Genomic DNA, 22,632 nt, shown 5'->3' with positions numbered 1-22,632 from the left:
TGGAAAACTCAAACCATACTGAGGAATTTGATCCTCGAAGTTAATCTCTCTATTTCTACACTTTAGCAATTACATGGATGGATCAAACCATAGGAGTACCTGGGTTTGTTTGCCTTCTTCTCATGATTTTAACTCTGATGGGGTTTGTGTCTTCGTCGCAGACAAATGATCGAAATCCAAGAAACTGTTCTATGCTTGGTCTCCTTCCTCATTGTTTTGATGTATTGTTTAGTGTCAAAGGAACTTTCAGGCCAAAGGTGAGAAGATTGACATGAGCTGAAAAAAAATGGATCACATAGTCAACGAAATTACAAAAATAATTTACAGTAGGAACAAAGTCAAAACAAAATTTGGAAAACAAATCTTGCGGGGAATTGTTAGTCTAAAATTCTATTCGAAATGTCTGAAAATAAACTCAACATGACTATCGAAGCCACACTAGCTAATCTTAAACTCTATCAGTATGACCATGGAAGATATACTAGAACGATCACAGAGAAAAGTAGTTGCAATTGTCCCACCACTTCTCAGTTCTCCTTTGCAAACTTTCTTTGTCAAAGCCGTAACGCTTTGACCAGAAATGCAAAAAATAAAAGACATTAATTGGGGCATTGATCTATTACACAATGTAGATTGGAACACAAGATTTGCACTGCAAATGGAATCAGAAACAAAATTACATTATATCACTAATGTGGTGTTTACTTCATTACTTCAAGGGGCAGTAGGAGAGAATTATAGCAGTTTAAGTAATAGAAAAAGAAAAAAAATATCTTACACCAATTTTGTTCCATTCATCTTGTTTACTTGAATGGAGTGGGAAGGGAACTAAAACTATATTTCTCTCCATTTTCATTCAATCTGAGTGGAAATAAAATATTGAGGAATTGGATGGGAAAATTTACCCCTCTCTTCTCCCTTTTGAATAAACAAAAAGGAATTTAAAAGTTTATTTATTTATTTATTCATTTATTTTCAGCCAAGTAAACATCCCACAAATACAAAATAAAATATAAAAAAAAACCACCAGACATAAATTGTAGAGGAACTCAGAAAGGGAAAAAAAAAAGAAGAGAGAGAGATGGCATGGATAACATAATCAAACCCCTGTGGGGATTTGGCTAGGAATTAATCTTGTTGAGCCATGAATGATGATTGTTTACTGGTGTCCAACTGTACGAAAGTTGACAACTATTAACCAGGAGTGATATTTCCATATGAGACCAATTTTTACAAGGAAAGCATATTAACTTTGTTATGTTTAACATATGTCACACTATGGCTCACAAGAAATATGAAATGAAATTGCTAGTGCATCAAGCCATATTTGCACAACTTATTTAGAATCAACTACCTAAATCTTAGCAATTTCAGTAGTAAATATTCAATTTAATATTTATTTATTTTTATCACATTCACTAATGCTTTCTTTGGTTCCCTGTACCCCTACCCTACATCAATATATTTGAGTATTCCAAGTATAGATACTATTAGTTGTCTTTGAAAATATCCATACCTTCTATTTCTAGTAAGTTCACATATTGAATGTGGCATTCTCGTCTCTATTATATTATCCTTTTGTTTGGGTTTGGTTTTGACCACATCTAACATAGCATTCTCATCTCTATACTATTGTTTTTTTACTATTCTTTTGATCTTTGACTAGAGGTGTCTCTATACTACATTTGATGTGAGATAAGTTCACGTTTGTGCTGGAGCGTGCAAGAGTAACAAGATTTTTTTTCAACGAGAAAATTCCTCTATCGCTTACCATTAAATAAAGCGGTTGTTGGTCAAATTAAGCTTGTTTTTCGTATGTCTCATAAATAATTCTTGTAACCTAGGGGAACACTATGATCATAGAAGACTCTAGAAGCTCACCTCCATTTTGACCACTGAGGACAATAGAAAAGGGAACTTAGATGCAATTTAAAGAAAGACATGAAAGGCGTAATCCATGCACTAAAGACCTTATGTAAATCCATGCTAGCTATTAAGAAGAATATATACTCATAAATGCATGCCTAATATATATATATATAAGAATTAAAAGATGATAAAGAGATGCCTAAGAAATCTCTAAGGTCCTGATGGTCCAAGAAAACTTGAAATATTAACTTTTGATGAGTGAAATAGTTAATACATGGATATATTAAATGATCAATCTAAAACCGACAACATATCATGCAATACAAGATTCTTAAAGACAATTATGCCGGAAAAGGCAGTTATAACAGATAAAACATTCAAATTTTTTACCACTTATCCAAAGCGACAATTAAAAAGGAATATAGCATAATCAAATATAATTATGACTAACCAATAATTTGCAACATACGACTGTATAAAAAAAAAAGGCAACAAGGTGTAATATGTAAAGACGACAAACTAACTATTTTAATGATGCTCTATAAACCACACAAAATTTGCGGTGAAATATAGTTCTCCAACCTTCGAGACAAATAGTGGTAACCAAATTCTGCAGTCTATACATTACAATTGCCAATACAGCATACAGTTCTAGCAGCATATTTTATTGTAATGTGCAGTTTCACATAGGAGTCTTAATCAATAGAACAACCACCAAATCCAAATAACTTCAGTTAGACTTACAAGCATACACAATTGAAGTTAGAGAAACAAACTATTCCATTCATACACTTCCGGTAAGAAATTCTAACTACCAAGACCATGACATGAGAGGAGTATTGAGAAACAGAATAAGCATCACATAACCAGAAACATGATATATCTCCATATTCACTTTTATGGTTAACATAAAGGGCAGCCCGATGCATGAACTTCCCACCACTTTTACAGCTAAAATATGGAATGATATTCTAAAAAAAATCCTCATGCAGAAATTTTTTGAATAATTTCCCCAAAACCCTACGAGCATCTGCTGTGGACAATGTAGATTTTAAGAATATCTAGTTCTCTTTGTAAAAATTCTTCTATCTTCTGTTTCTTTCAATTCTTCATTCATTTCTTCATGTGGACAACGTGGATTTTTTAGTTGATTCTTACAATCATGGCAGTTAAAACAGATGCACACATTCAAAAGAGAAAAATAAAATAAAATCCTATGGTAAATAGATAGCCAGCTTCTTTCTAATCATATGCATCAAAACGAGTAGATAATCTAATATTAAGGGGATTAAACAGAGATATCTACTAATCAGATACCGTCCAATCTTCAACTTCTAATCCTCTTATCAGATGAAAAGCAAAACCACGACATGAATTTGAATACGAACATAAGATGGCAAGCAAGTATAGAAATGCAACAATCACTAATGCAAATGGGAGAAGGAAAAGAACCAACTCTTTTGGCAATGTTGTCTCAGCACGGATGTGAGACAGGTGAATCAGAGGCAGAGCATTGTGGCTTGGAAGTCATCGTCGGGTGGGGGCAGCAGGTTCAGATCAAATGGCAGTGTGTTCATGCGCCCTGATGTGGTGCCACGCTCGTCGTCGACAACCGAGGACGACGACCCGCAGTCACTGTGGCAGTCGTCGTCGCCATCAAGGACGCGCTGGGGAGGCGGCTTGGCCCGCCTCCCGAGTTGCGACATCGGCCGATGGATTGGCGCGGGAGCAAGGAGACGAGGTCCGCTGAACGACTCCACGGTGCTGCTGTGACCGCTCGATGCCGGAACATGGCGGCCTTGCCCGAATGGGAATTGCGGGCGGCGCAAGGTAGGGGAGGTCGAGGGAGGAAGCGCGGGGGAGGATGAGGACGCGAGGGGGAAGTTGGTCTTGGCCGCGGGACCACGGAGAGCGCGAGCGGCGGCGTCGTAGGCCAGGGCGGCAGCCTCGGCCGAGTCGAAGGTGCCGAGCCACACCCTGGCCTTCTTCCAGGGGTCCCGGATCTCAGCGGCGAACCGCCCCCACGGCCGCTTCCGCACTCCGCGGAAGCGCGGCTCCGCAGCGCCAGCCGCCGCCGGAACTCGGTCCTTCCGCATCTGGTCCACGAATCAGGGGAAGAGGATGGGGGAGATCGGATCAGAGGGAGGTCGAATCCGCCGTAGAAAAATGAGCAGGATCAGGGCGAAGAACCGATCCGTGGGCCGGTCGCTTCATCGACGGCGATCGATCGCATCGCCACGCCACGCCACCCGAAGAAGGAAAGATGAGCAGGATTTGTTTGTTTGCGCTGCGACGGGTCAGGGTCAGCGTCACCATCACGTCTCCGTCGCTCTTCCCATTGATTTCTTCCCTTCCCTTCCCTTCCCTTGCCTTCGCATGCTCCGGCCCATTTCGGACCGCCTCAGATTCGGCCGAGACTGTCCAGGAGATGGTCCGGAATGTCGCACTGGACCCAGCCCAACCGCCTTATTTTTTTCTTAAAAAATTGTTTTAAATATATTAAATAATATTTAAAAATATCTTTTATTAATACTCTCGCGAGTCAAACTGTCCTTGTTTCTTCTCGAAGATAGGGACTGCTCTTCCTCCTTCCCCGACCTCTGCTCAATCCTCGATCCTTCTTCTCATCAGTATCAGCGAGAGGCCGCAGCGCTCCAGTCGGGCTTTCTTTCGCTCAGTGAACCCGCCGATTTGTGGCAACGGCGAGGGTTCCGCCTCCCAACGCTCTCAAGAGGAAGGCGTCGAACACCTGGTCAGCAGTTCAGGAGACCCGTCTCTCCGCAAAGGTAACCCATTTCATTTTTTTCTCTCCCTATTTTTCACTATTGTTTTCTTGATGCTTTGTGGATTGTAATAGATACATTCTGCATTTCCATATCTTTCCAGTTTCCACCAGTAGGCTGGGATTCGTTATCCTTTCGTTTTTCCTTGGCCGATTGATAGCTATTTATTGTAATTGAGTTATCTCTTGGTGGGATTTTACATAGTTGAAGCATACTTTTCTCACTACGTTCTGTAGAACATAATGCTTGACCAGCAATAGCATTTTGGATGAAATCTTTATCTATCGTATTTCTCTTGTTCTTTTGGTTGAATGTTCATCATGTTTTCAGGATCCATAGGGTGGTCTTCACTATTGGAACATCTATTGCATCCGTTCTTCCTTAATTATATTTGTGTTCAACGGTTGAAATTTTAGATATGGATACATTATGATAGCAAAACTCTGAATCAAGCTCCATGTATATATTCTTTCTGTACCTCAAAATTGATACACATCAATTTGGGCAAGAATTATCATGAAAGATTTGAAACATTTCAATTTAGGCCAAAATTACTTAGTGTTGGCTAACCTCTCTATCTTCAACTTTGAGCCTACCTTCCACCTCTCCAGGCTAGATTATCATGATATTTTGTTGTCAATCCTGTTATAATTGTATAATTATTTCTGTGAAAATTTTGGTTCATTAATATTGAAATACTTCAAATGGTGTAAGATCATTCAATCCATATGAGCAACTGTTATCCACATATCCAAACATTGTCACTTTCCCCTCTTGAGCAGCGGCTCTAGCAAAATATGTGGTCTCTTCTCCACATTATCTGCACGGCTTCTGACCGAGGGCCTGTCCCTATTTGAAGGAACAAGGATGCAGTTGAATAATTTATCCATATCTTCACTAAAGATTTGATGTCCTTGTCAAGGCAAGACTCGAGCATAATTCTGAATCATCCTTGTTCTAATCACAATTTCACCATCTCAAGCAGCCATTTCTAGTTTAAATGCTTCATCATGGTCCAAATTGTATCTTAATAAGAGAACCAACTCCATTAACTGAATAAGCCAATCACTGGTATAAATTGTAGCTTCTCAACATTGCTGTTGATTTCTCATATGTGAATCACTCACATGCAGCTACAGCCTTGGTTGGAGATGTCGACCATGGCATGCCAACAGGAATTCTCGCAGAGAGCAGCTGAAGTCGACGGGCCAGTTGAATCCACAGAGATGGCAACTCTTGAAGAAGCCCTATGCAAAATTTTGGAGAGCACCAACCCCTAAAACCACAGAGATTCTTGCCGTCTCAACAAGTGAATAAGCTTAGATGATTGTGGAATTTATTCAAACAAAAACCGATTCCTGCTTCATTTCTTGTACAGAATCTTTCCTTGGATGTGGAAACAAATATTGTTTTTGACTTAGAAAGCCCGTTTTGTTTTTGATTTTCCTTCTTGCTATTCCCCTTGGTTGATGCATATGTAAGTTGAATGGCAATTGAATGATCTGCAACTGTACCCATTCTACTTGAATTCCCTATCAGAAGCTATTTTCTTTTCAGAGTATTTTACATGAATCCAATGATTATTGTTTGTGTTTGGTTGGAAACTTAGTTGTTGATAGTGAATCTTATTTGGTATCACTTGAACTTTATCATTCTAAACTTGAACCGATTGAACTGACCAAAATGGTGCGATTCTTTTGCCGAGGGGCAACCAATTGAACCCAACCAAATACACACTTTCAAAGTTTTACTCGTGTACAAAGGAGGAAAGTTCTTAGGGAGAAAGCTAAGTTGATTTTGTAGATTTGTAGATTTTCTTTCTACTAAAAGTAGACGTAAAAACTTTTTTTTTATACACATCCAAAATGATTTATAATAACCTTGATAATTATTCAATTTATTTTTCCCTCATCTTATTTGTAATTTTTTAAGCGTAGTGATCTAAAAATTGGGCAAAATAGAAACAAGAAATGTATTAAATTGAAAATAATAATAATTCTATCAATTTTCTATGACCACTTTATATTTAGAAATATCATGTTGCCCCTGCAACTTTCAACTTCTTTCATATTCACCCTATTAGGATGATTTAGATTTATTAAAAAATAGGCGGAGGAGATGAGATGAAATGGATTTGGAGGGTAAATTGATATGTTGATACCATGAGAGGTGAAGTGAATATTTTGATAAATTGTGAGGGGGCAACGTAAACTTTGACATTAAAAAAAATCGTACGGAATATTCGATCGGGATCGTTGGCGGCCACAAATTAGCAATTGGTCGAGCGAGGAAGGCAAACGAGAGCAATCGCTGCCGCGGAAGCAAGCAGGAAACTAGCTCGAGAATGCAGCTTGGAGCCATGGCCACTGCCCCCCTCTTCTCTCCTTCCTTGCTCTTCGCAAAGACCGATCCAAGAAGTGCTAGAAGATCCCGTCGCGATCCTGCTACTCCTTTCCTCTATAATCCTCTCGCCCGTGCAGCTTCTTCCCCCTTTGGTTCTTCTCTTAGGTCCTCTTCTAGGTATGATTTCCCTCTAATGTGTTTTGGAAATTCCCTTCTGGTTTTAAAAATTTTGGTGGGCGATTAAATTTTGATGAGTGTTTTGCCATGAAAGAGGGGTCTTTTTTTTTTTCCTTGTACGAAGGAAGCTTCCGTTGTGCCCTTTTGGATAGCTCAAGCTTCTGTCTTTTTGTTTTCGTTGTTTTCTTTCTTCGATCGGTATGGTTACTTCCGCTGCAAGTTCAATGTTTTATTGAAGTAAATGTTCTGAAGGTTGATTACTAGGAATTTGCTTAATCTACAATTGATATAAACAAGACCTTTTTATTGATTTGATTCTCCCTGTGATTTCTTAGAAATGGGTTTTTTGACGAAACGCTCCTGCTGTGTGTATAGGAGGTTGCATCGAGTGAAGGCCGCAACGGTGCAAGAGAAAGATGAGAAGGTGAAAGTGGAGGAATCTTTTCCTGCAAAAGAACTACTGTACAATGAGAAAGACGCAACCAATTCAGAACCAGGAACCAGTGAACCAGTATCATGGAATGTTAAGCTTGAACAGTCCTTTAACATTTTTCTGACAGTAAGTTTTTACTTTTTCATGCTTCAATTGTTTGCAGATGTTACTTTAGATGAAATTTAGCTCTCCATACATGTTCATTTGTCTTAATATTATATATGCTTATAGGCTCATGTTGCAAATTGCCCATAGCAGCAAACAACTGCATGTTTTTGAATGTAAATTGAAGCGAATACAGTATTTGGAGAATTTTTTTAGTCTGTTGATATTTCCAACCATGATACTTTATATATGTCTGTGAAGCCTAATATGTAACAAAGTTAGTGTGATAGTTTAGATAATGGCCTTAGCCTCTTCTCTCCTCTTTTATCACTTAAAAGTTTTAAATTTTATTTGTGATAGTTGTTCTTCCTTTATTAATCATTGGACTCTTTGGAAGTGGATTTAGGTTAATAGCTAACTTGCTAAGGTATATTTCTTATAGGATACAACAATCAATATCCTTGATTCGTTATATCATGATCGCCACTATGCAAGATTCTATGTCTTGGAAACCATAGCTAGAGTCCCATACTTTGGTGAGTTCTCTATATTTTTTAATATATTAACCTTTTCCTGACCATGCTATATTTTGTTCTATTGTTCAAGGTTCAAATCCGTTTGCCTCCACTGAGTTTTCTTATTTGTTATTGAACTTTTTTATCATGTAGCTTTTATATCTGTCTTGCACCTGTATGAGAGCTTTGGTTGGTGGAGAAGGTCTGATTATCTGAAAGTACATTTTGCTGAAAGCTGGAATGAGTTTCACCACCTACTTATCATGGAGGTACAATTTTCCTGTTGCATTCCAATTGCAATGAACAATTCTTGTGGTTTTGACTTTTCATTGAAATTCCAGATAATCTTCTAAACTTGTTTGTGCTTGTTCAAATTTAAAGTTTCCGTATTGTTCAAATTTAAGGTGAATTTACAAAACGGTTTACAAGCTCTAAGTCTTTTTTCTTTTGTTTGTTTCCACTACTGGTCGATTATGTTTGGGGATACTACATCCAAAATATGAATTATCCAGGGCCTTGGACATACTAGTTCAGATATATGACTTATCCAGAGCCTCGTCCTCACTTTGATGCAGGCGCCATAATCTGTATAGAGAGAGACGTGAAAATTTCAGCAGACCAACCCACAAACACGGTTAGGGCAAGATAAAAGAAAACTAGGAGTTCAAGCCTTACGCCAATCAAGATTTGTGTGTATATATATATATTATAGATATATTTCTTTTATGCATACTATAGTTTTTAGTTCACTATTCTGATATATATAGTGAAAAAATTTTGTTTGTTTGGATACAATAAGACATCATAGGGGAGGGCCACATCAGAGGCCCTAAGCTTGCCTAGGACCACACTTTGTGATGTATATCATTGTAAATATGTTTCTTAAGGTTGCATCTGTCTATTTTGTATCATTGATTAATTCAATTTAATTTTGTTCATGTTAGATTAGTTAATGACTAGTGTGTTAATTCACTATTATGAAAGGAACATGATATTTCATAAGTGTTAGTTCGCATAATACAGTTGTTTTTCCTAAGAATGTGTATTTATTTCCTAATTTTGTAGTTCTTATACTCACATTCTAAAACCTTAGTATGTGCACATTATGTTTTTTATTTCATTTTTTCCATACTGATCTTACTCGCACTTAATGCCTTAATGTGCACATTGTGAGTTCCTAGTTGATAATCACTTTTATATGCCGCAAGTCGATTGGCCTCTTTGATGATACATCTATTGATTAGAGAGTCTGTATTAGATGAATGTTGGACTCTAACATTCTGATATTCTTTATCACACTCTTGCTTCCTTTCTGCAGGAATTGGGGGGCAATGCTTTCTGGTTTGATCGTTTCCTCGGTCCATTTGTTGCATTCTTTTACTACTTCATGACTGTTGGAATGTACATGTTGAGCCCCAGAATGGCATGTAAGTATTGGTTACACCACAAATTAATTATTTACTGATTATCATAATTATTTACTTAAAATTGTAATTAAATTTCCTGATGATTACAAGTAAATATTTATCAGTAATAAATTATTTATTTGTAACTATAAATAATTATTCAATTTACTTGTATAATTACAAGTAAATAATCATCACTAATAAATACTTTATTAGTAATTATAAATAATTATTCAAGTCATTTATCGTTATAATTATTTATTATACCATCTAATATATATTGCAATTAATGAAAACTTATAATAAATTTTTTTATAGCAATTTATTTATCATATAAACAATTAATAGTTTACTTCACGAACCCTACTTGATTGATGGTATTTAAGATATCGTAGGCCTACGATACTTTTTTGTGCCTTTATATTATATTACTCTTGCTCTAGTTTAGCTTTGAGTACTTTCTTTTGCATAAAAAAAAAGTGGCAGCCCGGTGCACGAAACTCCAGCTATGCGGGGTCCCGGGTAAGGATCCATTGTATGCAGCCTTATCCTGCTTTTTTGCAAGAGACTGTTTCTTTCGCATATGCTTAAAAATTTATTTATTCATGTATTTATTGAAGCCATTTTTCATTAAAAAATGGCAAAAATCTCAGCTACAACTCACCATTTTTTCCCTCTCATCTTTTCATATTTACCCGCAGATCATTTTTCGGAATGTGTTGAGCAGCACGCATATTCAACCTATGACAAGTTTATAAAGCTCCAAGGAGGTGCATAGCTTCTCTGAAATTTCACTCTTTTTTCACAAAAAATAATTTTTTTAAAAAAATCCTATGATATGCATCAATTACATGACTATGATGCATTAGATCGACCTCGGTAAATATATGGTTATGCTTCAGAAACCATATCAACTAGTTGTACCTGTGTTTAATTGATATAGTGCTGCATATCCTATTTCTGTGTTACCTATTTGAATTACAGGTAATTTAAACATTTATGACTTTATATTTAGAAGCCCAAGACTCTGGAAGCTTTATCGATGATATTCTCATTTCTTTTAGTTAGTAAGGAAAATAAAGAAAATAGCAGGAAAAGAAAGAAATAATGTACTTTATGACATGTTAATCTACTTGTTAGATGTCACATAATTAAGTTCACATATCTGATACGTTTCTTCCAATTGTGCAGATGAACTAAAAAAATTGCCTGCTCCAGCAGCTGCCATTAACTACTACCTGAATGAAGATTTATACCTGTTTGGTAAAATTCTTGAATCTTGTTTGGTCCCAATTTCCCCGCATATGATTGTGATACTTTCTCGATGTTTCAGACGAATTCCAAACCTCAAGAACTCCCAAGACTAGGAGACCCAAAATAGGTAGTTAAGCTTGATTGTTTGGATGTATTGCTAATTGATGACCCACCCCTACATAATGACTGTTGAATGATATCTACTCATCTTCTCCAGAGAATCTTTATGACGTTTTCATCAACATTCGTGATGATGAAGCCGAACACTGCAAGACAATGGCAGCCTGCCAAACTCACGGGAATCTTCGCTCTCCGCACTCGCCCAAAACCTCTGAATGAATGTCGAAGGCCTCAATGACGCATAAGTAGACATAGTTTGTATATAGTAAACCTTAGATGACTCTCTTGTTAACTTGTTTGATAAAAAAGCATGAGTTCTTCTTTGACTTACCTACAAATGAAATAGATGTCGATCGCACACAACTCGTGTCCCTGCTCGAGATGGATCGATGTCGTATGTCTCAGGAATACTAAAGGCTTCTTAATTTCATGTTGGCTCCAAATAATGACAGTGTAGCTTTGAGTACTAACATAGTTGTTAGCTTTGTATTATATTTCTTTTGAAATTATTAATTATCTTTAATGTTTTATCCTCCTAAAAAAGAGTATATATTTTACCCTTTGATCTATAATTGTGCATTTAATTCCACAAATTGATTTGCTTTCTTAGTACAATAATTGCTGCACGGTATGCTTTCCAACATGTGCATGGATCTAGGCCACCGCATTAATTACTATAATTTAGCTCATTAATTAATTGGTCAGTGCATTAATTTTATGTTTTTTTATTTGAAAAAAAAATTAAAGAGATAAATCTTCTCTCATATTTTCAATAATTTTACAACATAATTTGTATATATAACTTTTAGGAATAGCTAGTGTTTTTTTTTAAGATTAAAATTAGCAACTATCGCCATACTAAAATACATAAATTGTTTTAAAAAAATATTTAATAAAGATGCTGTAAATAACTTTTAAGTGATAATGTATCTATTATATTATTTATGAGACTAATATTTGAAATGTTTTTAAATGTTATTAGAAATACAAAATATATTTCTTGTATTATTATTATTATAAGGCTAATGTTAAAAATGTTTTTTAAAATGCACTCTAATAATTGAGGGCTTTTAGAAGATAAAATCACAGTGGATGATTTCAACTACATGCTTTAAGACATCCTCAAGGATTTTAAAATATATCATTGTTCATTTTATTTAAAAGAATAACTGTGAATTTTAATAGAATTATTGTTATTGTATTTATATATATTAATATATATAGATCCGGTCGTATAGAAGTTTTCTACCGGCAGCTTATGACAAACTAATCGAGCACAATAAGAGTAGGGAGGACGGATCCTTTGCGGATCAGAGGATGATCTATTTTTTTAGACCCTTGATTTGGATGAACTCCATCTATTTAAAGATGAAATCTATCTAAATCAAGGGTTCTCATGTAAAGGATCATCTCCTGATTCATAATTTATAGACCAGAAGATCCTAATTTAAAAGTAGGGGCAGTCACGTATATATCTATCCCTGATGTTAATAATGTACGGTAAAAATATGCTAATGCTCGGCCCTAAGACATGTGGAAGGATAATAAATCCTGGTATCGAGCAATCTTTTAGGTAGGCGAAATTTATTCTTTAAAGAAATGAACCCCAAATAATTCGAACCTTTCTCAGATCTTATTCCCTAAAAAAATAAATTCCAAGTAATTCGAATCTTACTCATGTGTAACAATTCTACCATTCAAGTATTAACTCACGCTCATGGAAGCCTTGTGTCAATAGTGTGATACAATTCAAGTATCAAGCGGGCATTGAAAGTAGTAGAGAGGGGGTCATCAATCTATCCGTCCCTTCTATGTCTTTGACGGCCGGTACCTCCTCCCGACTCTTCGTCTGATCGTCGATATATACCTTCCGCCTCCTCTCCCGTCGACCACGCTGCGCAGCCTTCGAATATATATAGTATAATAATTATTTTCATCGTGGTATTCTGAATCTGCCCCGAACGACACTACGATAGATTAAGTCAAATAAAATATTCTCTTAAAATATATTTTATCATTGTATAAATAATGAATTATTCTTCTCTTAGCCGTTACGCTTTGCGGCGGCGGCGGCGCGGGTGCGGCAAATGGGGCAAACGGGGGCGGTGAGGAGCCACGGGTCGACGCACTGCGCGTGGAAGCTGTGCCGGCAGAGCGGCAGCAGCCTGCACCGCTCCCCCGCCCCGAACCTCTCCAGGCACACCGCGCACTGCTCCGCCTCCTCCTCGGCCGCCAGCGGAGGCCGGAAGGCGTAGCACGGCAGCCTCCGCACCTCCTCCGTCGACAACCCCCTTCTGCGCCCTCTGCACCTGGACGACCGCCGAAGGAACACCCGGACGACGGTGCACGCTTGCAGCGCCACCAGGACGGAGAGCCCGGCGAGCAGCAGCGCCGCGGGCACCGCGGCGGCGACGACGAGGAGCCTGAGGCAGGGCGAGGCGAGGCTGCCGGCAAGTAACATCAATAAAACAGCGCGGCGGAGAAGCTTATCCTCTGGGTCAGCCGAATGACACACAGGGCATAGGAAAAGAGAGGCTAAGCCTCATAAATTGGAATGATTTAGGTCCAGAAGCCAGCGACCGCTGACGGTCCAATAAGATCTCTACTTGACTTAGCACAGAGATCATACTCGACTCGAGTTCCTGAGCCAAAATCAGACGGAACAAGTTAAACCACGCAAGATCCATTCCCTTCCCGGAGGTTCTATATCATATGATCATCATAACTACGTACGGATGTAGGCTATACAAGATTTTCGTTGATAGTCTTGGATGAATAACTAAACTTATCAAGGATATCTTCCAACCAACGACTAAATGAACAGGGTGGATGAACAATATGTTAACTGGCTTCGCCATCAATCAATCATTCTATTCCATTTCAACCCAGACAGAGGTGCATTCAGTGCGCATTTGGTGACCTAATAGACGCTAGTTGAAGCAGAGCAGGATTTATCTTAAACAGATAGAAATTTGGGTAGTTCAGAGACCAAATCGAGCCAATGAGTAGTGAACGACAATAAAGCCCAACCAACCAAATGGGGGTTGTGTGTGGCCCAGCCCACAAGCCTAATCAACCAGCTCACTCCGACTCGTGATGGCAGGCCCATCTTTCTTTACACTTGTCGCCATCCCTGAATTCCAGGATCTCATTAATTTCTATTTAATTTGCCCTTCCCGTTTCCCAACCCTCTCTTCGTGCAGTCGCCGATTTCGTCCCCTCGCTCGCACTCGCCTCCCTCGCTTCCTCTCCAGGCGTGGTGAAGTCTTCTCCAGGTTCGCCATCAGTTCATCCTTTCAATTTATTTGCGATAGGTCTGTAGTTCCATGATTTACTTTCGCTTTCGCTGGCTCTCGCGATCCAATCGCCTGATTTCTCCTGTTTTTTTTTTTCCTTCTATAACTTATAGAAATTCAATCTTTCTCTGGATTTCTCATATTTTTCAGATCCCTCTCTGTTTCTCCCTGCTCTATATGATTTTGGTTGAGAGATTTTAGGTTTATTTGTTTTCTTCCCCCAAAAGTTAGGATTTTTTTTCTTGATTTTTGTTCTAAAAAAGGAGTTTTAGGTTGCCGTATCTTGAAGGCAGGCTTTCTGGTCGCTAGGAATGGATCAGCCACCGGGCCACCCAGTCCCTCCTGTGATCGGTGTCGGAGTTCCCTATCCCACCGCTGGCGGCGCTGGTCCGTACCAGGCTTATCAGAACCTCTTCCACCAGCAGCAACAGCAGCAGCAGCAGCAGCTGCAGTTGTTCTGGGCTGATCAGTACAGAGAGATCGAGCAGACCACCGACTTCCGCAATCACAGCCTGCCTCTCGCCAGGATCAAGAAGATCATGAAGGCAGATGAGGATGTGCGCATGATTGCTGCCGAAGCCCCCGTGGTTTTCGCCCGCGCCTGTGAGATGTTCATCCTGGAACTCACTCACAGGTCGTGGGCTCATGCCGAGGAGAACAAGCGCCGGACACTGCAAAAGAACGACATAGCTGCGGCCATCAGCCGCACTGATGTGTTCGATTTTCTCATCGATATTGTGCCAAGGGAGGAAGGGAAGGAAGACGTCGCCCATGCACTTGGAGCCCCGTCTGGTGACCCTCTCTCTTACTACTATGTCCCTAAGTAGCATCCTCACGACCTGAGACTTTTAATAAATCCATGTTAGTGTGATCTTAAGCATAAACTCCAATTTGGTCTATTGTGATGTTATCATCTGAAATATGAATTCCAGTAGAACTTTCTTGCCATGGCTGCTAATGAGTTATTGTTCTTCAGTTTATACTTGTTTAAGTGTGGCTCGTTTAATTGCATGTATGTTCATGTCAATTATACGACAACTGATGTGCTGTTAAGTGTTTGTTAAACTTCTTTAGTTGTGCTATATGTTGCACTAACAAGTATTGTAAAAAGAAATTTAGTTGGTTCATAATTGTCTGGTTGTTAGAATTATTTATTTCTCACATGCAAATGAAGTGTTGAGTTAAAGGGAGTATTATTCCTCATCCTCGATCTTAAGGTCTTTACATTTGTTTGAAAGCGATATGTGTGCACATTATAGGCCTTTTACTTTTGGTTTATATCATCTCATTGATCTAGAGTTGTGTTTCTGATATTAATTGATTTTGTCGATATTTTAAACTAAAAGTGAAGCCAAAGTTTCTAAAAGAAGACAACATGTTTGGTTATCAGAAAGAGTAGCGTGATTATATGTGTTGTTCTACTTTGAAATGACTTCTTTTTCCTGGATTATGTTGTGAAGATCTTCAATGTACAGTATGTTTATGTTTTTTTTGTTGCTGCAAGTCAAATTTTGGTTTTTGTATCGATTGGAGGATTCTTGAAAACCTGTTTCTATACATGTATCATCCTTTTATTCCTTCGTTTCATCTTGGTTCTGTTTCATGTTTTTAGGGTTTGGGGTTTTATGAAGGCGTTCAAAGGGTTTTGATTGACTTAAATTGAATGTATGGTCAAAGTTTGTAGATTGAACTGTTCTTATTTATTTTGTTAAGTACTTGAAGATGCTAAAAGGATTTTGTTAGTTCTTGACCATGCGGTGGGAACAAGAAGATTAAATCCCTTACAGCAGTACCACTTCTAACTAGTTTACCATAGACCAAATAATTGTCGATAAAGGCCTTTTGATTGACTGAAGTTGAATGTTTAATCAAAATCTGCAGATTGAATTACTCTTATCCTCTCTCTCTCTCTCTCTCTCTCTCTCTCTTTTTCTAGTTTCAGTCTCAAAACCAATCTGTGGATAAACAGATGAGCATATGTGAGCCTATTAGAAAGGTTTTACACAGTATTAGGAATGTTTAGTTTGGATGCCCTGAACTTTTGATTCCTTTATTTCTTTCTTCCTTTGAATTTATCATCTCTATTGTTTTGTAAAACATTGCCCTTATGTACTTTTCATTTCTTTACCCTTTCTTTCTCTAAAAGATGATACTTTATCATCTTTTGTGTTGGAGAACATTTGTCCTTGAATGTTCATGGTGTTCAATATCTATTTCTTCTTTCTTGAGTTTTAGTTTCGATCTGTCCATAACATGCATGAATTGTAGTTGCAACTCATACCTTTTTTTTTATGTATGGAACAGTAGCAACTCATGGAAAGATGGCATTAGCTTCTAAGCTATTTTTCTTTTGATCCTTGTGCTTTGCCTTTTCATTGCATATGCACAACAGGGGCAAACCCTAGCTGTTGCAATGCACTCATCTTTTGTGCTGTGAGCCTGCAAAGAAGGGTTAAGCTACTCATAATATCATTACCAGCATAAGATGCTTTTGATCATTAAATTAGAATTTGGATCAAGAAAGAACATAACTTAAGCGATCAATGATATTTATTCATTCACCCTGTCGTCTGGATTTGAAAACCCTATTTAGTGGGAATAGAATCTACATGTCTTGGTTGAGAGTGAAATCTTGTATACTTTTGGTTCTTGTGGGTGTGGACCATTATTCCCCGGACTTCACATGCAGTAAATAGGAGCCAAGGCATCCTCCACTCAAACTTACAAGGATCCACAAGGTGAGAATAATTTTTTTTTTTTAAAGTTGACATATCAATTAGTTTAGTCTTATGAAAATTTTTCATCAACCGTTAGAATTAATCAAGAAGCGCTTGTAATGGACGATCTATCAATCCAGTATTCTTTGAATAAGATCCCTTCTTAGTTAGACGATAGGAGTCATACAATATCGAAGTTAGGGGTAATAATTTTTGACCCGATATGAAAACACAATCCGAACCGAACACGAAAAAAATTAGGTTAGAATTGGGTAGTTTCGGATTCGGGTCGAAATCGGATCGACCCAATTGATCCAATTAATAAACAGGTCGAGTTCGGGTCAACCTGAAATGACCTAATCACAACCTGCGAATCCGTTTATAAATAATTATAAATTTAAACTAAAATTACAAATTTAAAAAAGTTAAAACTATAAACATAGAGATATGCTATTGATTGCAATGTTGTCATGACTTATCATTTATGATGTGGATTTTCAATTTGTATAGATAAATGTTATTTTTATTTTTTAATTTAATATACAAAAGTTCTTTAATGAATTCAGGTCATGTTCGGGTCAAACGGGTCAAGTTCGGGTCAAGTGCAAATAAACAGATTAGGTTCAGGTTGAATATTTTGACCCGAATTAATAATCAGATCGGGTTCAAGTTGTCATTTGTCAACCTGTCAATCTGTCAATTTGAACCTGTCAATCCGAATCCGAACCAAATTGCTACCCCTAATCAAAGTAGAGTACTGACATCAAGTCTTGAAATAGCCTAAAAACTTGAGAAATTTATAGTTAAACTCTTCTTAACAACTAAGGAAAGAAAAACATAACTATACTATTAGGTATAGGAAGTTAAAAGTAATTGATAGAATAACTTAATTTAATATTGAAAGAATGAAATGTGAAAAAAAAAACAACAACTAACAATTCAATTTTAGTATTATTACAGTGAAGATCATAATAATTATGACATAAAATATGTATATTTAGTATGATTCTAAAAGATAAACACCCTAATTTATGCACGTATTCTCCTCCTCTCACGTTTCAAAGTTGACCCGCTGAAATGAATAATAATATTAAGGTACTGATACCACGTTTTGTCCAGTGTTCGCTCGACAGTAAGGTGCTTTGACGGATGATGTATAAGTCAAACCTAACAAAAATAAACATAAAAAAAAAACAAATTGACAATGAACTCGTGAGTGACAATTGGATGAGTTAGTTGAGTCAATCAAGTGGAGTAAGCAATAGAGCTGAAATGAGCTAGTTGAGCTCAATTGAGTCAGACTATGTGAGTCGGTTAGGTCTGGTGTCTAATTGGGTTCCAAAACAGTGAACCAGAGGCCAGTCAAAGCAACAATCTAGGGAACCGAGAGGAGGACTGGAGGAGGAGGAGTGGATGTGAGAAGAAACAAGAGAGCAGAACACTTTGCATGCCTGCAGACCTCTCAATCGAGTGAACTCCCAGCAAAATGAATGCGAAGAAACCACAAACCCAAAAGATCAATTGCAATCAAAAGAAGAGAAGCAACACCAGCTTCCCCAGCATCAGTATTCAATGCCTCCCCTCCTTTTTTCTCCACCTACCTATAAAACCCATCATCATGTGAGAAGAAGAGGAGGAGGAGGAGGAAGGGGGAAAAAGGCAGCAAAGATAAAGGAAAAAAAAAAAGCAGAGCTCCATCCTCATTGCTCCTCGCCCACATGCAGGGAATTCTATAATAACACCTGCAGATTAATTAATGGCGGACTAATCTCCCATCCCGTTCTTTTAATTTATGTATCGGAAGATGATGCTTTGGAGGAGGAAGAAGAAGACGACAAGCATGCGAATGTAGGAGGAGGATCTTACTTGTGTCCGCTTCAGATCGATTCTATGGCTGCTTCTTGGGGCTGCAGGGCGGCGCAAGTTGTCGCCTTTCTTGCGATTTTAGTGCTCGCGGAGGCTGCGGCGGCGGCGGCGGCGGAGGCGGAGGGGGGAAACGACACGGCGGTGCGGTCAGGCGAAGAGCTGCGAAAGTATCAACGAATAATAAGATCGCAACTCCGGAAGATTAATAAGCCTACTATCAAGACAATCCAGGTAAAAAATAAAGAAAATCTTCTGGTTTGGTTTTGATTAATCGTTAAAAAAAAAATTATCCAAATAAATGCTCTGTTTTGGTGGCGGAGCAGAGTCCTGACGGCGATCTCATCGACTGCGTTTCGACGCACCTTCAGCCGGCGTTCGATCACCCGGTTCTGCAAGGATCGGAAGCAGTGGTGGAGGATCCGCCGGAGAGGCCTAAAGGATACAAAACTGGCGGCGGAGGAGGAGGAGGAATACAGCAGCTCTGGAGCGGCGGCGGCGAGACGTGCCCGGAGGGCACCGTGCCGATCCGGAGAACCAGGGAAGAAGACATACTCCGAGCCAGCTCGGCGAGGAGCTTCGGCAGAAAGCCCCCGGCTCCGGCGGCCAGCGCGGAACGAGATTCCGTCGGCGGAAGCCATGAGGTACAGTGATTGATAATTTCTCATGACGTCATAAATCATTAAATTAAACCAGTCAAATCAAATTAGGTTGCTATTACCGACGCTTCTGTAAGCGTCGAATAGATGCCAATAAATCATTCAAATCTAATTAAAATCAAATAAAATCTACTATCCATCCTAATTAAATTGAATGTTTGACTAAACTTGAAATTTAAATCTAAAAACTGTTTTTTTTTCGTACTGTATTTGCACATGAACTCCTTAACCAAGTCAAACATATGTTAGAATTAAATAATACTCTAATTTTTTTAATATATTTTTTATTTCTGGAATTCTTTTAGGAAAATACAGGATATTAATTATATGAACTAATGAAATGTTTTATGTGGGGATGCATCCAGCATGCAGTAGGTTATGCTGTGGGAGAAGAACTTTATGGAGCCAAAGCAAGCTTAAATGTGTGGGCTCCAAAGTTGAGTTCTTCTTCCGAATTCAGCTTATCGCAAATTTGGGTCATCTCTGGATCCTTCGCCACTGATCTCAACACCATCGAAGCAGGATGGCAGGTACATATATACATACATACATACAAGTCTAACTTAATACTTCAATATGTATGATTTTAGATAATACTGAAAGAAACCACACCAAGAAGTCATTATAGTGTGGAAAGTGTGGTAGTAGAGCTTGATGGAAAAGTAATTGGCATCTCCACTTTTCCTTTATCTTAATTTAGTGCTTTTGTACAGGCTTTGTGAATATTTTTATTTTATAAAAAAAATTGGTGAGGTAATGAGTTATAGAATTTTGTTTTTCTAATTTCATTATCATCTACCAAACAGAGACTTTACTGACTCTTAGGTTATGTCTGCATCAACATTAACTGATCAACCTAATTCAGGCCAAAATTCTGACTTCAATAGTTTTTTTCTCTCAACTGATGGAGACAAGAAGCCAAAATAGTTGGTGATATTTGATTCATGGTGTAATAGTGAAGAGTTAAGTGTGTCTTGACTAGTTTATCTCTTTATTAGCAAATTAACAAGAATGATTTTTTCTTTTTCTTCTATCTTAGGTGAGTCCACAGCTGTATGGTGATAACTCTCCTAGATTTTTCACTTATTGGACAGTAAGTCTCTAGTTTTTTTTTTTGTTTCCTTCAAGAAAACAATTCCTTTATTTTCATTGCACTATAGACAGATGCATATCGAGAAACAGGTTGCTACAACTTACTATGCTCGGGCTTCGTCCAAACAAGTAATAGAATTGCAATAGGTGCTGCAATATCTCCAGTCTCAGCTTATAATGGCAAGCAATTCGATATCAGTCTCTTGATATGGAAGGTAAGCTATATCTATCAAATCTTAATTTTTTTTTTAACTAAGTAAATCTGCTATTCAACTCTACTAAAGAAACTTCAAGTTATTTATCATACTTCCTTTTGACTTTGCTACCGCTTTGAATGCCACTTTGCTGTCCTCAATTGAGATAGTGGTAGATTCAGAATCCTCAGTTCACTCAGTGGATTCTGAGTGGGCACTTCTGAAATGCCTTACACTTTTAAGAATTGGTCTTTGACTGATTGATACTCTGTAAAGATTATAATTTTATAGACTAAAGTGAATCTGATTAGATGAAAGAAATGGCTAAAGTATTTTGTTCAGCAACAACATTGTTCCAATGGTTCAGTGAGTTAAATTTGAGAATGTAGGATCCAAAGCATGGGAATTGGTGGCTGGAGTTTGGTCCCGGGGTGCTGGTGGGCTATTGGCCATCCTACTTGTTCAATCACCTCGCGGTACATGCCACGATGGTGCAATTCGGAGGTGAGATCTTCAACACTCGCCCGGCCGGCGTCCACACCTCCACTCAAATGGGCAGCGGGCATTACGCCGAGCAAGGGTTTAGGCAGGCGGCTTACTTTAGGAACTTGAAAGTGGTGGACTGGGACAACAGTCTCATCCCTGCAGCAAACCTAAAGGTCATTGCTGATCATCCAAATTGCTATGACATTCAGGCCAGAAGCAATAGTGTCTGGGGAAACTATTTCTACTTTGGAGGGCCAGGAAGGAGCACCAGATGCCCTTGAGTATAGTACAAACTTTGAGGAATTAAAACTAGTATTTCTTTATTTTTATTTGTTTTCATTAGTTTGATTCAGTTTTACTCTTTAATTGTAAAATTTTGGAAAAGTTACAGTGGAAGAATACATCAATTTTGTGATCATTTACTCGTAATATAATTAATTCCTAGCTCATTGATTAGATGGTTGTGGAAACAACTGCATACAGCTCAAAGGTTTTTAATGATTTTTTGACTTTCCTCCAAGTTTGTCAGTACAATTCCAGCACAACTCAATTTTCTAGTAAAATGTCATAATCTGTAATAAAAGCTTATATCCATCAATATAGCAAGGGGATTTAATCACTGTCTTTGTTCATAGCTAATCATCAAAAACATTTTTGGTCCCACTGCCAAATTAATTTATTAATGAATTAGCATAAGGTAGTGAAACAAAAGGCTGGGAAAAAGTTTGGAATACTTTTTTTTTTAAATTGCGTACTTGGAAGGAACAGAATTTAAGGGAAAGAAAACTGAAGGAGGGAAGTGGAGGAACAAGAGGTAAAAAAAAAAAAATGAAGGTAACCTACATTATGTTTTTAGGTGTGAAGGTTAGTGATGACTAGCAACCATCAGCCAGCAAGTGGCCACCAAAAGTGGAGTTCCATACGATCATCGTCATCGACAAGTGATGATGTTCGATGGTCATTGGTCGGCAACTAATGGTGGCAGTTTTGGAGGTCTCAAACAAGAAGTGGTTTTGGACAATTAAGGACAAAGTGATGGTCAATGGTGTTCGTGGAAACATGAGTACAGTTATATTCTATCACTTCCCTCCCTTCCCCTCAAATCCATTCAATTTTGGATGAATCAATTTTGATGGAAAGTAGAGGCCAATGTTAAATCTAACAAAAACTTTTAAGAACAAAAAAAATGCACACAAGGACAGCATTAATATATTTCCAAGCTCACCAATAAACCTGTAAATCTTTTTTTTTTTTTGCATCTATCATATAATGCAATGGGAAAAAAAAATCAAGAAAGGGGGAACTGTTGGAAATCTCACC

The 22,632-nt window shown here is 38.0% G+C and overlaps 5 protein-coding genes across 7 annotated transcripts; 3 read left to right on the top strand and 2 right to left on the bottom strand.

The window, feature by feature from the left end:
• Window positions 1-4: 4 nt before the first annotated feature.
• Window positions 5-4,244, bottom strand: LOC122016592 (ethylene-responsive transcription factor 3-like). Its single transcript, XM_042573946.1, has 2 exons — window positions 3,326-4,244; window positions 5-276 (listed from the first exon to the last, which is right to left on the bottom strand). The coding sequence occupies exon 1, from the start codon at window positions 3,963-3,965 to the stop codon at window positions 3,369-3,371; it is 597 nt and encodes a 198-aa protein (XP_042429880.1). The 5' UTR covers window positions 3,966-4,244; the 3' UTR covers window positions 5-276; window positions 3,326-3,368.
• Window positions 4,245-6,913: 2,669 nt separating this feature from the next.
• LOC122016654 (ubiquinol oxidase 4, chloroplastic/chromoplastic-like) lies at window positions 6,914-11,528 on the top strand. The gene is made up of 9 exons (XM_042574027.1): window positions 6,914-7,172; window positions 7,548-7,731; window positions 8,153-8,246; window positions 8,379-8,494; window positions 9,544-9,652; window positions 10,333-10,401; window positions 10,823-10,894; window positions 10,965-11,012; window positions 11,103-11,528. Exons 1-9 carry the CDS (start codon window positions 6,997-6,999, stop codon window positions 11,222-11,224), a joined length of 990 nt encoding a protein of 329 aa, XP_042429961.1. The 5' UTR covers window positions 6,914-6,996; the 3' UTR covers window positions 11,225-11,528.
• Window positions 11,529-12,616: 1,088 nt separating this feature from the next.
• Window positions 12,617-14,052, bottom strand: LOC122016735 (RING-H2 finger protein ATL56-like). The gene has a single exon (XM_042574126.1). The coding sequence runs from the start codon at window positions 13,464-13,466 to the stop codon at window positions 13,050-13,052; it is 417 nt and encodes a 138-aa protein (XP_042430060.1). The 5' UTR covers window positions 13,467-14,052; the 3' UTR covers window positions 12,617-13,049.
• Window positions 14,053-14,137: 85 nt separating this feature from the next.
• Window positions 14,138-15,383, top strand: LOC122016734 (nuclear transcription factor Y subunit C-6-like). Of its 3 annotated transcripts, none has more exons than XM_042574124.1 (2): window positions 14,138-14,280; window positions 14,595-15,383. In XM_042574124.1, the coding sequence occupies exon 2, from the start codon at window positions 14,613-14,615 to the stop codon at window positions 15,126-15,128; it is 516 nt and encodes a 171-aa protein (XP_042430058.1). In that variant the 5' UTR covers window positions 14,138-14,280; window positions 14,595-14,612; the 3' UTR covers window positions 15,129-15,383. The 3 variants fall into 3 exon arrangements, with proteins under 3 accessions (XP_042430058.1, XP_042430057.1, XP_042430059.1); XM_042574123.1 differs by having other exon boundaries at window positions 14,574-15,383; XM_042574125.1 differs by having other exon boundaries at window positions 14,158-14,280; window positions 14,565-15,383.
• Window positions 15,384-18,357: 2,974 nt separating this feature from the next.
• Window positions 18,358-21,730, top strand: LOC122017154. The gene is made up of 6 exons (XM_042574691.1): window positions 18,358-19,115; window positions 19,208-19,525; window positions 19,906-20,070; window positions 20,580-20,633; window positions 20,701-20,847; window positions 21,216-21,730. The coding sequence occupies exons 1-6, from the start codon at window positions 18,591-18,593 to the stop codon at window positions 21,591-21,593; spliced, it is 1,587 nt and encodes a 528-aa protein (XP_042430625.1). The 5' UTR covers window positions 18,358-18,590; the 3' UTR covers window positions 21,594-21,730.
• Window positions 21,731-22,632: the final 902 nt, after the last annotated feature.

The sequence above is a fragment of the Zingiber officinale genome, chromosome 8B (assembly GCF_018446385.1).
Source record: "Zingiber officinale cultivar Zhangliang chromosome 8B, Zo_v1.1, whole genome shotgun sequence".
NCBI classification, from domain to species: domain Eukaryota; kingdom Viridiplantae; phylum Streptophyta; class Magnoliopsida; order Zingiberales; family Zingiberaceae; genus Zingiber; species Zingiber officinale.
Note: the sequence above shows the minus strand (reverse complement) of the source record. Positions and strands in the feature narration are given on the sequence as shown.